Source organism: Lycium ferocissimum, chromosome 11 (assembly GCF_029784015.1).
Source record: "Lycium ferocissimum isolate CSIRO_LF1 chromosome 11, AGI_CSIRO_Lferr_CH_V1, whole genome shotgun sequence".
NCBI classification, from domain to species: Eukaryota; Viridiplantae; Streptophyta; class Magnoliopsida; order Solanales; family Solanaceae; genus Lycium; species Lycium ferocissimum.
Window position 1 is genome coordinate 66182305 of NC_081352.1, and position 14423 is coordinate 66196727.

General features: G+C 32.0%; 1 protein-coding gene across 1 annotated transcript; it reads right to left on the reverse strand.

Annotated features, from left to right (window-relative positions):
- Positions 1-11641: 11641 nt before the first annotated feature.
- Positions 11642-13612, reverse strand: LOC132037968 (UDP-glycosyltransferase 71K1-like). Its single transcript, XM_059428679.1, has one exon. It carries the CDS (start codon positions 13367-13369, stop codon positions 11954-11956), a length of 1416 nt encoding a protein of 471 aa, XP_059284662.1. The 5' UTR covers positions 13370-13612; the 3' UTR covers positions 11642-11953.
- Positions 13613-14423: the final 811 nt, after the last annotated feature.

The following is a 14423-nucleotide window of genomic DNA, read 5'->3' on the forward strand; positions in this document are numbered from 1 at the left end:
GATTGGTTCTTTTGTCATAAGAAATTTATGTCCAAGCTTTGAGGCTTCCAAGCATAAGTGAGCAATACATAATTTTTGGTGAAATGACTATCATGCCCTTGGTCGGCCCATTGCTTTACTCTTCTATATAATATATATATGGGTCTTTGACATATATATACATCTTAAGGAGAAATATTTACGAAACGTGACGATAGTTTTATATTTACAAAACATAACATTACAAATCCTATACAAAACATGCTTTATATTTTAAAAAAAATTATTTTTAAATTATTTTTTATTTTTTAAAAATCATTTTTTAAAAAAATATTTTTTTATTTTTTTTAAAAAAAATATTTTTTTTAATTTATTTTTATTTTTTAAAAAAATTAATATTTTTTTTTTGCTCAAAAACTTATGTATGAAAGTTGTATGAAATGTGTATCTCGCTCAAGACTTAAAAGTTTGCTCAAAATTTAGTGTATGAAAAATGTATGAAATGTGTATATTTCGTTCAAGGCTTAAAAAATCCGCTCAAAATTGTGTGTATGAAAACAATATGAAATTTGTATCTTGCTCATGTCTTAAAATTTCGCTCACATTTTCATGTATAAAGTTCATGTTAGATTTAAGTAAAATTAATACAACTACAACAACATTGTAACAATTTTCATACAATATTCAAGGCTTAAAGTTTTCCCTCAAAATTTTGTATATGAAAATTATATTAAAAATTTTGCTCACACATACACATTTCATACAACTTTCATACACGTAAATATGAGGTAATTTTTTAAGCCATTGAGCAAAAAAAAAAATAATTAATATTTAAAAATATATATATAAAATTATTTTTTTTAAAAATAAAAATATATATATATATATTTTCGAAAAAAAATAAAAAAACGAAAAATATATGAAAATCCGTCATGTTTTGTAATATATCGTTATGTTTTGTAAATAAGGAAAGCTATCGTTACGTTTCGTAAATATTTCTCCTTAACATGTATATATACGTAGTTTTCCCATAATATATTAGTGGCATTTGGCCTGTGTCAAGCCCGGGCACAAGCCAACGTCAAACATTTTTAATGCTACAATTATTATTAACTATCTGTTGTCTTTGTATCTCGACTATCTGTTGTCTTTTGTACTTCGTTTATTATATTATTTTGTAGTTACTGTTACTTTTCTCATAATGCTTAGCTATAGTATTTTGTCATTACTTCTTTACTTTCGTCAATTCTTATCTGATCCCTTTTGTCATGCTTTTTCTTGAGCCGAGGGTCTTTCAAAAATAGCCTCCCGACCTCTCAAGGTAAGGGTAAGGTCTGCGTACACTTTACCCTCTCCAGACCCCACTTGCGGAATATCACTGGGCATGTTGTTGTTGTTGTTGTTGTAATTATTGAAATATGATGAACTCAATGAAGTAACTGATAAATAAATATAGAATTTTAAGTTAGATAATTATAAGTTCTGGTACTGCAAGATATTTTTTAGCGTTTCTTCAAATTAAACAATAAAATTATTTTTTGAAAAATTCATGCAAATATTTTTTTGTTCTTACTTTATAAACTTTTTTTTTTCCTTCCAAAAGAAAATTAAACCATTTTCCCCTAAATTATTTAAAACATTGATCGTCCCATTTAGCAAAATATTTCAATATTAAAAAATGTGAAATTTTTACTTTCTTTTTTTCAGTTTTTAGTATTATTGCCATTGGAAGAGTTAAATTGTATTATTTTTATAACTATAATTTTTCAAACATTTTCAAAATATATATGAAAATAATACTTTATAGTCACGTTTCAAAAGTCATTTATTAGGTAAATTTATGCTAAAAGAGTGCACACTTAAAATTAGATTAGTTAACTTTCGTACTATGAAACCCCTTGTGAAGAATTAAGATTTACATTTTTGATACATTTTAAGTTATTTGTTTTTTTTTTTTTTAAATCGAATTTACCCAAGAGAAATCTTTGTAGATTACATGTGTTTGTGATCATATGCACATTGCGACATTATTAGAAAACAAAATTCGATCAATTATTAAAGTATGCCATTAAATTATAATTAAAAAATAAAATTATCTAATTGCATTTTCTCTGGCATAAAATACGTATCATGTTTGAAAACTAATCTTCTAAGCCAAATTGAATTAGTTTAGATCAATATTTTAAAATTAAAACTTACATACTTGAAAACTATACGAAAAGTATTACAAATTGAAATTCTTCTTATTCAAAAGTGGGTTTCTCTCTTACTAATTGTCTAGTAATATTGCTTATAGTTTACACAAAATTCATTAAAACATTGAGGTAATAAAGAACCAATTCTCTGTTTTTTTTTAAAAAAGGAACCAATTCATGTGCACAAAGAAAGTTTGAAAGTCTTACCTGATGAATGACTTTGTCCAACAAATATATCAAAAATTTGTTTACCAAATAAGACAAGGAAACCTCAAAGTACAAAAATGTAAAAATACCTAACATATAGTAATGACAAGGCCCAAGTGGAAATGATGTAGGGGAAAAAGACCAGCCACGTGTAGAATCCTTAAAGGATCAAAGAGTTGTGAGGACTACAAAAAATTTGAGTTCCTCGTTGTTAAATATAGTAAAAAAAAAAAATTAATAGATAGATATTAGAAATATACTCCCTCCTTTTCTTTTTAGTCTATATCAAAAAAGATTAACACCTTTCTATATTTAAAAATAATTTAATTTTATGAGATAATTTACAGCCACATAAATATCTAAAGCTTGTTTTGAACCACACATTTCAAAAGTTTTCATTTATTTCTTAAATTTCGTGTCAAGTCAAATTAAGACAATCTTTTGGGGCGGAGGGAGTATTTAGTATGAGATAAAGAAAATACAGTAAAAGCTTAAAACTTGAAGGGAGGATCCTGTCAGTATGAAGAAGCAGATATATTCTGTGAAAACGAAAACTGTTAAGAGTTCAATTTAGCCAAGAGCTGGATAAAGATCGGAAATACAAAGGAATGTAAAAGAATTTCATAAATCGGATATGGAAATATTTTTGCTATGATTGTGGGGATTATTAAATTAAATTATTGGAAGTAAATATATGGAATGTTAATGATCTAAACCATGGTTAGAGTTTTTTTTTTAAGTTAATTAAATTTTAGCCATTAATTTTAACTAATGCTATGTGTCCTCAATCCAAGCAAGAACTTAAGAAAAATAGAACTTAAGAAAAATAGAGAGAAGAAAAATGGAGAGGAGCCGGATCCATAATATTAAACGTGTTATAAGTTTTGTATCCTTATAAAACTTTTGAATTGTTATAGTACGTAGTTATTACAATATTTAATTTGTTTTAACTAGGGGTCGTTTGGTGCATAGTATAAGCTGGGATATTCCTACACTAATTTTTTATACCATGTTTGGTAGAAGGTATAAATTTATCCTGGGATAAATTTATACCTTGTACCAAATAAAATATAAAATGCATCCCATGGTATAAGCTGCGATATCCCAAAGATATCCCACTTATTCTGGAATTATTTTATACCATCTAGAAAATAGTATAAAATAGTCTCAAGATATGGGATAAATTAGTCCCGGGATTATAATCCCGAGATAATTTTGGCCATGCACCAAACGACCACTAAGAACTTCTCATTAAAGACAAAATGAACAATTTATAGTTAATTAATTTTAAATAAAAAAACATGGCATTCTTTCTAAACAGATTAATAAAATGATATTGCCATACCAATTATTACGCTAGTTGTACGGACAACAGGGCTAAATGCCTCGTGATAACGAAGGCCAAGCTACTGATGAAAATCTTGTGCCACAAGATGAGAGCCTTATATAAGCCCGTTAACCGGTTTAACCGGAAACGGACCGGTAATCGGCCGGTTTTCGGTTAAAAAATCGGAACCGTTTAACCGGTTCCGGTTTATCGGTTTGAAACCTCAAACAGGAACCGGTCCGGTTAAAAAGCTTCAAAACCTTTTTTTTTTTTGTATTATATATATATATATATATTATAATATTTATTAGTATATTGTAGGTATATTTACATATGTTATACAAGTTTATAAGTAAAGTTTAAATATTTACCGACTAACAAAGGCTAACAAAGTCGAATAATAAATATACGTGTATACATATATACTTATAACTTATATATATATATATATAACTATATATATATATATATATATATATATATATATATATATATATATATATATATATATATATATATATATATATATATACTTATAACTTATATATTATAACTTATGTTATTTATAGCTTAATTGTTTTCTAAGTTTATAAATTCGTATATACGTATACATATATATATATATATACCTAAAATATAGTAAGAATATACTTATATATATATATATATATCAATATATGTATCAAGATATACTTAGGTTATATAACTTAATATATATAAATATGTTTAAGTTATATATAACTTATATATATGTATAACTTTATATATATATATATATATATATATATATATATATATATATAAGTTATATATATATATATATTATATATATATATATATACACTATATATTATAATATATATATATATATATATATATATATATATATATATATATATATATATATATATATACATATATATATATGTATGTTTAAGTTATATATATACTATGTATTATAAGTATATTCTTAGTATATTTTAGTTATTTTTCAAGTATATAACTTTCTAGTTTTTAATTTAAGTATATTCTTAGTATATTTTAGGTATATTCCTAACTTTATAAAAGTAAAAATATGAACACAAGTAAATAGAAGAAAGCTCAATGAGCCATATATTTTATTCATTCTTGGAAAACATTTATTTGCAAGTTGTAGTTTTTTTTAACTTGCAAATAATACATGAGTAGTATAGAAATAGTCGAATAATAAAATCACCAATTTTGAACCATTTCGTTAATTTCCTCCACATTATATTCGATCATGGAAATATCTTCAAAGTCTTCCATTTGGTCCGGTCCACTAGCTATCAAATCTTCAATTTCTTCCTCTTCGCCTTTCTCCGCTTCTAAGTTTTGGTTGCGTCGCTCCGATCTAATCCAATCGCGAATGCACACTAGTACTTGCAAGCTAAAGCCGGATAATGAATGTCTATGGTCTCCAATTTGCTCGTCTTCCTTGGCTAAATGCGCTCTCTCGAAGCCACGGTTGATACTTGAACCGTAAGGATATCTCGAGCCATTCTTGAGAGTATCGTATAACTTGCCTTGTACTTCTTCCACCATGCTAAGATGTCCAAGTCATCCCGCTTCCTTGATATCCACATTTTGCGCATCAAATAAAAGTTATATTCATCAAAGTTTGCAAGACAAGAAGAAGTTGGTGTGAATGTAAAACTTTTAAATCCGACAAGCCCTTTTTGCTACTCTGAGAAGTAGTAGGGCGTGGAGCAACGGGTGTAGCACGTTCTTCCAAACTAGAATAATGAGTAAAAACTTTTCTAAACTCATCATCAATAGCGAGTTCGGCTATTTCAAATAAAGATGGTTGAACTACCGCTTCAATTTCTAAAAATGTATAAATTTGACCAATCAAATTTTTAGTATAAGACATTTTTAAACAAGGATTTAAAATAGAACCCAATATAAATAAAGTTGGGATGGAAAAAAAATACTTTTTAAATTTGATTATCATTTCAAAAATAGCCACTTGATAACCGGGTTTATGTTTATACTCTTGTAAAACTCTAGCTATTTTCGCTAAGTAGGCTAAAATTTCGGTTACCGTGGGATAGAATTGTCTAGAAAAAGCAAGAGTTGCATTATAAAAAAATTCTAAGAGCTCAACACATTCTTTAACATCTTCCCAATGCGAAAAATTTAACCAATCATCACTATCAGTATTATATTTATTGTGAATTTGTTATATGGGAATCCTATACTCATATGCTTGTTGTAGCATAATGTAAGTGTAGTTCCACCTAGTCTCAATTTCTACTTGAATTTTCTTACGTCTAAGGTTATTTTCCACACAAGCATTCTTAAAATCTCTAATTCTTCCCCTATTAGCATTACAAAAAAGAAACGCAACCGCATTTCTAACTTTTTGAATAGAATCGTCAAAATAGTCAAGACCATCTTTAACAATTAAATTTAAAATGTGACAACTACATCTCACATGAAAAATATTTTTTAGCGGAGGGTTTAATTCTCTCTTTAAAAGACCAATCGCCTTTGTATTATTAGAAGCATTATCTAAAGCAATACAAAGTGTTTTTCTATAAATGTTAAAAAATCTCATAATGGTAGACATTGAATCCGCTAAAAATTTTCCATCGTGACGACCTTTTCCTTCATCATATAAAAAAGCTATAATTCTTTTTTGCATAACCCAATTGTCATCAACCCAATGACATGTAATAGCAAAAAAATCTAACTTGTTAAGACTAAGACCCAAATCAGCAGTAAGACAAACATTACAATTTAAAGAATTAAATACATGGCGCAAATAAAATCTATATTTTTTAAACAAATCTATAACATCGGCTCTACAAGTACTTCTAGGAATACCCTCAAATAACGGATTATAACAACGTTGAATGTAAGTAACAAACCCCATACTCGATGGAAAGGAAAATGGTAAACAATCATAAGCTACCATTTTAGCTATTTCTACACGCTCTTTTTTCTTGTCATACTTAAAATTTCTACCGGTTCGTGGGTCTATCGTCATTTGAATCCCCCCACATTTGAACCCGTTTGCTCTCCCCAAACATCCATATGTTTGGTTCTCATATGAGAATTTAGTGTACCCGTTCCACCATCCTTACCAGTTCCTTGCTTAAAACTAAATACTTGTCCACATAGGGTACATGTAACTGATTGGTTTTCCCTATTCTTAGTCATAAATTTCCAAACTTTAGCTTTTGGCTTACGAGTTCTAGGCGGTTTGTCTTGTGTATGTGATTGTACAAGACATGTATCTCCTATGGAATTTTCGGGGGGTTGTGTTTCATCATCATCATCTAAGTCTTCATTAAAAGTGTCGGTAAAATGTTGTTGCATTGCCTCATGACCTAAAAGTGGATTATTTCCTCCAACATCAATACCTAAATTAGGTGTTTCTTCCACAAATGTTTCCTCATTAAGCCCACGCCTAACAATACCACTACTACCTATTACCACGTCTTAATCTCTTTGACATTATTAAATAGAATTAATTTAAATCACAATCAAATAAATCACAACAAATTAAATTGCGTAAATTAAATTGCAAAAAACAAATTGCTAGAATTAAATTGCCAAAAATAAAGATAGAGTTGGAACGAAGGTACCAAATTGCCGGATTAATTTCCAACAAAGTGAAGGCGGCTAGAATTGCAAATCCACCAAAGTTACTTCGGATTGTTGCAAAATCACCAACTCCACCAACAATATTATAATTGCAAAATTAATAATTGAAACTATAATAAGACTTTGTAATATTTATTTGAGAGAAATATAAAGTGACTAATTATTGCAAAGTAACTATAATTGAGAGATTGAGATTTGAGAGAAAGAGAAGAGTGAATTGGTGTGAATTAAAATGAAAATGAAGAAGGGTTTATATAGGGGTGAGGGATGGGTTGAAGTGTTAAAAAAAAAAAAAGTTTGGGGGGTTGGGGGGGGCCAAAAATAGGTAAATGACCATTTGGCAATGGCTATTTTTGCAAATGGACCGTTACTTAATCGTCCAATCACGACCGGGGCCCAAAGGGTGTCTAACGGCTCTAAAAAAAAAAATTTTTTTTTAATTTAACCGGTTCCGGTTTCAAAAAAATAGGAACCGGACCGGTAAAAGAATTAACGGTTAACCGGTTCTACCGGTTCCGATTTTTACCGGTCCGGTTCCAGTTTTAACCGGTTCAACCGAACCGGTTGACGGGCTTAGCCTTATACCGCTAAATAAATCCATCTAAATTGCAAGTACACCTATGTACAATTGGCTAAGTTCATGTTAGGAGCAAAAGGAAAAAGAATCCAACTTTTATTTCGTAGAACAACATTAAATTCATCTGCCATTTGCCGCTTTGGATTTTACATAGCTAGAGAGAAGCGGCTGGATGAGGAAAGTACAAGGGGGGGCCCGTTAAAAATTATAGTCGACTACTGTTTGGTGCCAGTCGACTGATGGCGAGACAGCCTGCACAAATTTGTTAGTCCTTCGATTTACACAAGTATAAACCACAATAATTAGTAAGGGTGCAGAATATAATATGAGAGCAATAAAAATAAATGACACGAGGATTTTTATATTGGTTCGGAACCAATGTGGTATCCTAATCCAGTCCCCTTGGATTGCGAGGAGGTTATCTCTTTAAGCTCTTTGTAGTTTGAGTTGAGTACAGCCTTTGTGGTTTTCCTCGTTCACCACTAATGTTTACAAGGTTGGTTTTCACTCGCTCACCAACAACGAACAAGGGTTGGTTTTGACACGCTCACCAACAACGCACAAAGTTGGTTTTTCACTCGCTTACCAACAACGACTCTTTGATTTTCACTCGCTCACCAAAGAAACGAACAATGACACAACCTCTCAATACAAAGTCTCACCAACTATACTATATCTCTCCTCTCTTTTTTGTTTACACAGTAAGTCACTCAGGATTACAATGCTTATGAAAAGTAGAGCAAAGAACTTGAGAAGGTTGAGACGAAAGTATAAGTGGCTGCGTGCTGAACCAGTTTAGCACTTATTCTTTAAATAGTGGCTCGTCATGCTCCAAGGAATCTGATTTGTCTTGATACGGTGAATCTTCTAATTGAAATAGTATATCTTCTAATTGAAATAGTATCTTCAACTTTGATGAATTTTCTCCTCAATTGATTGCACAATATTTGCTCCACGGATTTTGCAGACATTCCTTTCTTGACACCATTATAATGTATACCATATTTGAACTCTTGGAATATTATAGAAATATCTCCTTACTACATTATTTTCCAACTTCCCAATATTGTTTGAATTAGGAGTAACGTGAGAAAGCTTGGTCCTTATGGCTTGTTGGCTATTATAACATTAAAGCCTTGGTCCATTAAGAAGGATTCTTTCTTGATACCTGTGGACGTTGACTTCATCACTTTGTTTGGAGAAGATTCTGACCCATATTACTTCAGTGTCATACACGGAATAATTTCAACACTGACTTATTTCCTTCTTTTTATGACTCAGTACAATAGATATCTTACTTGATCTTTATAACCTCACTTCTAAGCTGTAGAAATTTCCTTGTACGGTGAGCTTTCCGAAATTAAAATTCTTTGCTTAATTGATGAAATCTAGTCAAAGACTGCTTTCGTTTGGCAAGTTTCTGGCTGTACAAATTTGAGCTTTTATTTAGACAACCTAAGAGAATTTCAAGATCCTCTTCATTTCACCTGATATCTTGATTTATATTAATTTGAATGTAATCACATTCGTCTTCTAGTATTTGGACTTTCATCACTCCGAACATGAACATTTTTGTGCACTTAAGACTTTTGGCATATCTTGATACTCCATAGATTGTGGACCTTCCTTAAGTAACAAATTGATCTCGATCTTTTTCTTTTCTAGAATATTTTTCTTCCATAGGACCGTAGTAAATATTCTTTCCATAATTCTTGCACCTTGATTTGAGTAAGTCTTTTTCTTCAACATCTTCTTCCGTAATTCCATCTCGTAATATCTTCTTTTTCATATTTGATTAGATCTTCACCAAATCCTTCTTCATCAAATAAACCTGTACCAAAAATAAATTTACCACAAGTAAATGTTCTTTTATTAATAATTATGTTGGTTTGTTATCATCAAAATTAATAGGTGAAACCTTGGACCTAACAATCTCCCCCTTTTTGATGATGGCAAACCATTGAGTACAAAACTTTCAATTTTAATAAAAGACACAATCAAAAACGATAAGAAGGATGTGAACTTCCCTGAATTAGTGAACTCCCCCTGAACATATGTTCTTTGATTCTTGAAGCACAACTTGAAGGAGTGGCTCCCCCTCACTTTGTGCTTTCTCCCTCTTCTTGTGCATTTCCTGTCTGAAAATACTAACAAAGCAAACGTTTTGTATAGGTAAACTTCTCCCCCTTTTGGCATCATCAAAAGGGTGGAACGTCTTGTAGGAGTTATACATGCAGGTAACCACCGAAGTGTAGCTGCACCTTAAAACTCACAGGATAAGCATTTAAGAGTCATACGTACAAATAACTGCAAAATCTCATATCTAGTTTAAAGTATGAACTACTAAGCATTTAAGAGTCATACAAACAATTATATCATAATTATCACATGTGGAATCTCAAGTAACCCAAAATTAATTTGATCATATAGTCTAAATTATTAACTCAACATTAAAGTAATTGCACGGTTACAATGAATTGACCAAAGACCAGTTCTAAGCAAGTGAAAGACATTTTTTGTCTTAACAAAAAATGCAGCAATGTAGAAAATGTTGTGAGTCCATTTTAGAGAATTTGTGATTGACTCAATCTTTAGACACATTTTTCAACGTCTTGCAAACTCGCAAATGATAAACATATTGTAGTTAAGAGAATGATGGACCAATTTTTACCAGAAGAGTATAAAATTGTACTTCATTGCCATATACCTTCATCAAAGTGAGAGATATCTCCATCTTTATATTCGATGTCCTCAAACTTCCCTGTAATCATTTATAAGCTAGATAAAGTTGTGAATCCTTGCTCTTGACTTTTCATGATATACATGAACAAAAAATTATTTTATGCCAGTCAACTTTGTCTCCTGCAAGGTTTGCATCTGAGAGTATCCCGCTAGATCAAAACTGTTAATTCTTGGATACAAAAGTCAATTTTTTATGCCAACCAGGAATTTCGATAACCTTTTTACGAAAGGCTAGGGTGGCTTAAAAACGTATCTCACAAAACCTAATTTAATAATTATTGAGATACAATAGAGAGTTAATCATACCTTGACATTTCATTTGATTTGTGTACTTATGGATCTTCTTATTTGCAAGAGAGATAGGATAAGCTTACTAGAGTCTTCATGTACAATGAATTTTCCATACACAATCTCTTGAGTAATCCTGTTGAATATTTGGCTTCACTGAAGAACCTTTCATCTACCTTTACATTATTTGAAACTTGAAGAAGAATGTTAACTCACCCTCGTAATCATCTCAAGTTCGAATACCTTGTAAAATCTCATGAAATTCTTTGTTCACCTTCTCGTTAGTACCACGTGATATAAATATATGCAACTATAAAATGACAATCATGATTTTTGAAAAATCATTTTTGGAACAAAGAAAACTTAACTTCCCTTACCGTTCTCTTGGGGTGGTTTCAAATCAAAAATAAAATTCTGGTGGCATAAGTACTCTTTTTGAAAGAATAAACTATTGGAGATGCTTGACAAAATATTTTTCAGTTGTAAAATCATCTAGACAAATCCTTTTGACATGCATTCTGAAAACGGCTTTATAATATGCTCATGAGAACTAACATACTATAAAAACCTTAAGAATGAAACAAACCTTCTTGTTGTGAAACCTTGGGCTACAGGTTTAACCTTACCATTTCGATCAAGTTCATATGTACAATAGATAATGGTGCAAAGTAATGTGAACAAGCACAATTAGGATCCTTTTAGAGTAAAAACTGCAAGTGAATAAGAACTTTATGTGTAATAAGTACAATTTGGCAAATGAAGTTTACAGAGAAGTTTTTCATATATCCCAAGATAAGAAAGTGAAGAATCACGTTCAGAGAAATGGAGGATATCTTACTAGTCACTAGATAAAGTAAATTACTGTTATGACACTCCTAGGAATCACCAATTAATAAATATAACTACACTCACACCATAGAAACAGCTCTTATCTGGTTCAGTGACATACTGAAATGAAACAAGCATGCCATAAAGAGTACAGAATGTAAAATTCTTCTCTTCTCAGTGCTAGGAATCAAGAATAGTTTCAACAAATCGTCCCATAGAATTGAAAGAAGATCCACCCTCCATCAGCGCCTTCCTGCAAATCTCTCCCATATCTTTGACTTTCTTCCTCATGGGATTTTCGCTGTCCATTATGCATCTTATAGCTTTCTCCATCTCCTGTGCCTTCACACTTTCACTATGATGACTTTCGAGCATCCTGTAATCCAATGTCAACTCAACTGCTATCTCAAGATCATTCACCAATTGAAACGCATTGATATGTTGTTCTGCATAAAGGGGCCATGTCACAATTGGAACTCCATACCATACACTCTCTACAATCGAATTCCACCCACAATGAGATACGAATGCTCCAGTTGCCCCGTGAGCCAAGATATCGACTTGGGGTGCCCATCCACATGCTATTCCTCTATTTTTTGTCCTCTCCAAGAACCCTTCTGGCAATATCTCCTCAAATTTTGAAGGTTCAGCATCCACAGGATGGCGTATTGACCACAAGAACCTAACCCCACATCGTTCGAGTGCAATTGCCATCTCGATTAGCTGTGGTGGCTCAAAAATACCCGCGCTGCACAGAAAAAGAACAGATGAAGGTGGCTGCTTGTCTAGCCATTTCATGATTTCTTCATCTTCAGTCTTGGAATTTCCCTTACCTTTTTGTCCCTCAAGGTCATTAAGAAATCCTACCGTGTAAACTGGAGGTAATTCAGGATCAGATGCTAAGATATTTACAGCATTGCTTTCGAATTCCGCAACTGTGTTGATGAGAATTCCTTTTGTTTCCTTGAACCTGACACCATGTTCGCGAAATGAGTCGTAACCTTCCTTGCTGAATGCAAAAGTAGGCAATACTTTTGAGGGTACTGGATGAGCATAGGTTGCTATCTTTAAATCAGCATCAGATCTGTTAAATTCTCTCCCAACTTGTTCGTGCCAAACGGACAGGTATAACAAGAAACCAAGAAAACCAGCACCAGAAGTGAAGAAAAGATAGGAAGGAATGTCAAGTTCTTTTGCTACATCAATCATTGCACTACAAAACATATCAATGACTAGTCCAATAATTTTCGGGTTCGAATCGGGCCACTTGTTGCTGATTATTGCTTCCTTGACGATGGGTCGATAATTTGCTATTAATAGAGAGAAATAGTTCTCAATGGACTTGGCTAGTTCTTCTGCAGGTGGCGGTTCGGCTTGAGGAAGTGTGATATATCGAATTCGTCTGCCCTCCGGAGCAGAGGAGCTTCGTTTGATGTAGGCATCTATGCTGACATCCCATGGTGGGGGTGGCCTTATGATCAGAATTGTTATACATAACCTTTCATCTCTATCAAGCAACTTTTCTGCAAACTTGCATGTCGAAACAAGGTGACCAACGGCTGGGGCAGGCACACACACCAGCTCTAATTTGCTCATCTTTGAAACAAGCTAATGATGTTGATAGATAAGAATGGTATCTATGTTGGATACGCTGATGTTTTTATAGTTGTGGTTCTGCCTTTTTCTTGTAATGCCAAAATTTGGACTTGTGTTAATTTGAGTATAGCTTGAAGAGGATAATACTCGACCCAAGTTACAAGATATGAAGTATGATCCTAATTTGATCATAAGTGGGAGAAGAAGGCAAATAAACAGATTTATTGTGTGGTTATAGTGAGGCCTATTATCTATTGGCTTATGTCGGATAGGTGTTATCTTTAAATAGGAGCCACCCAGCAGCCACCCCCTTTCTCTTGTTAGAATATGTCCCAAAAGAGTTTATCGAAATTGTCTCATTCCAATTGGGATTCAATAATTGTCCCATTCCAACTGGGATTCGACTGGCTTGTCTCATTTTAACTGGGATTTTGAACATTTTCAACTCCTATTTAAAGGAGATCTTTGGCAAGAACATCAAGAAAAAAGAGAACAACTATCAAGACTACACACAAGACTATATTCCACACTTAGGTTAGGAGAGAGTTTTCGTTGAGGAGATTGTAATCTTTCGTTTCGCTTGATCTCGTTGTCTTCGACACCCTGTTGAGATCGTTTTGTACTCCTCACCTTATAGTTGATTTCTCTGCGTGATTTTTCCCGTCTTGGGTTTCCACGTAAATCTTGTGTTCATTACATTTATTGCTTTCTTACATTATTGTTCTTGTGTTGGTGCATCCTAATCGGTTCCGCTGTATCGCTCATTTAATTCTTAACATCTCTAGTAATTGTCATAAGAATAACTAGTAGCAGCAATTTTTGTTTCCTTAATTACATGGTTAAGAGGTTGTTAAGAACTCATTTGAGTCAATTTTTCGGTGTTGAGAGAACACGATACCTTGATCGTAAAAGTTGGTCTCAAACTTAACTGCTAACGTTGCTGAATCATGAAATTAAACAGTATAGATGAAGAAAATGGGAGTCCGGAGCCTAAAGGGTATAAAAATACACGGTATTTACCAAAAGGGGGTGCCCAAAAATTTATATACCAAAA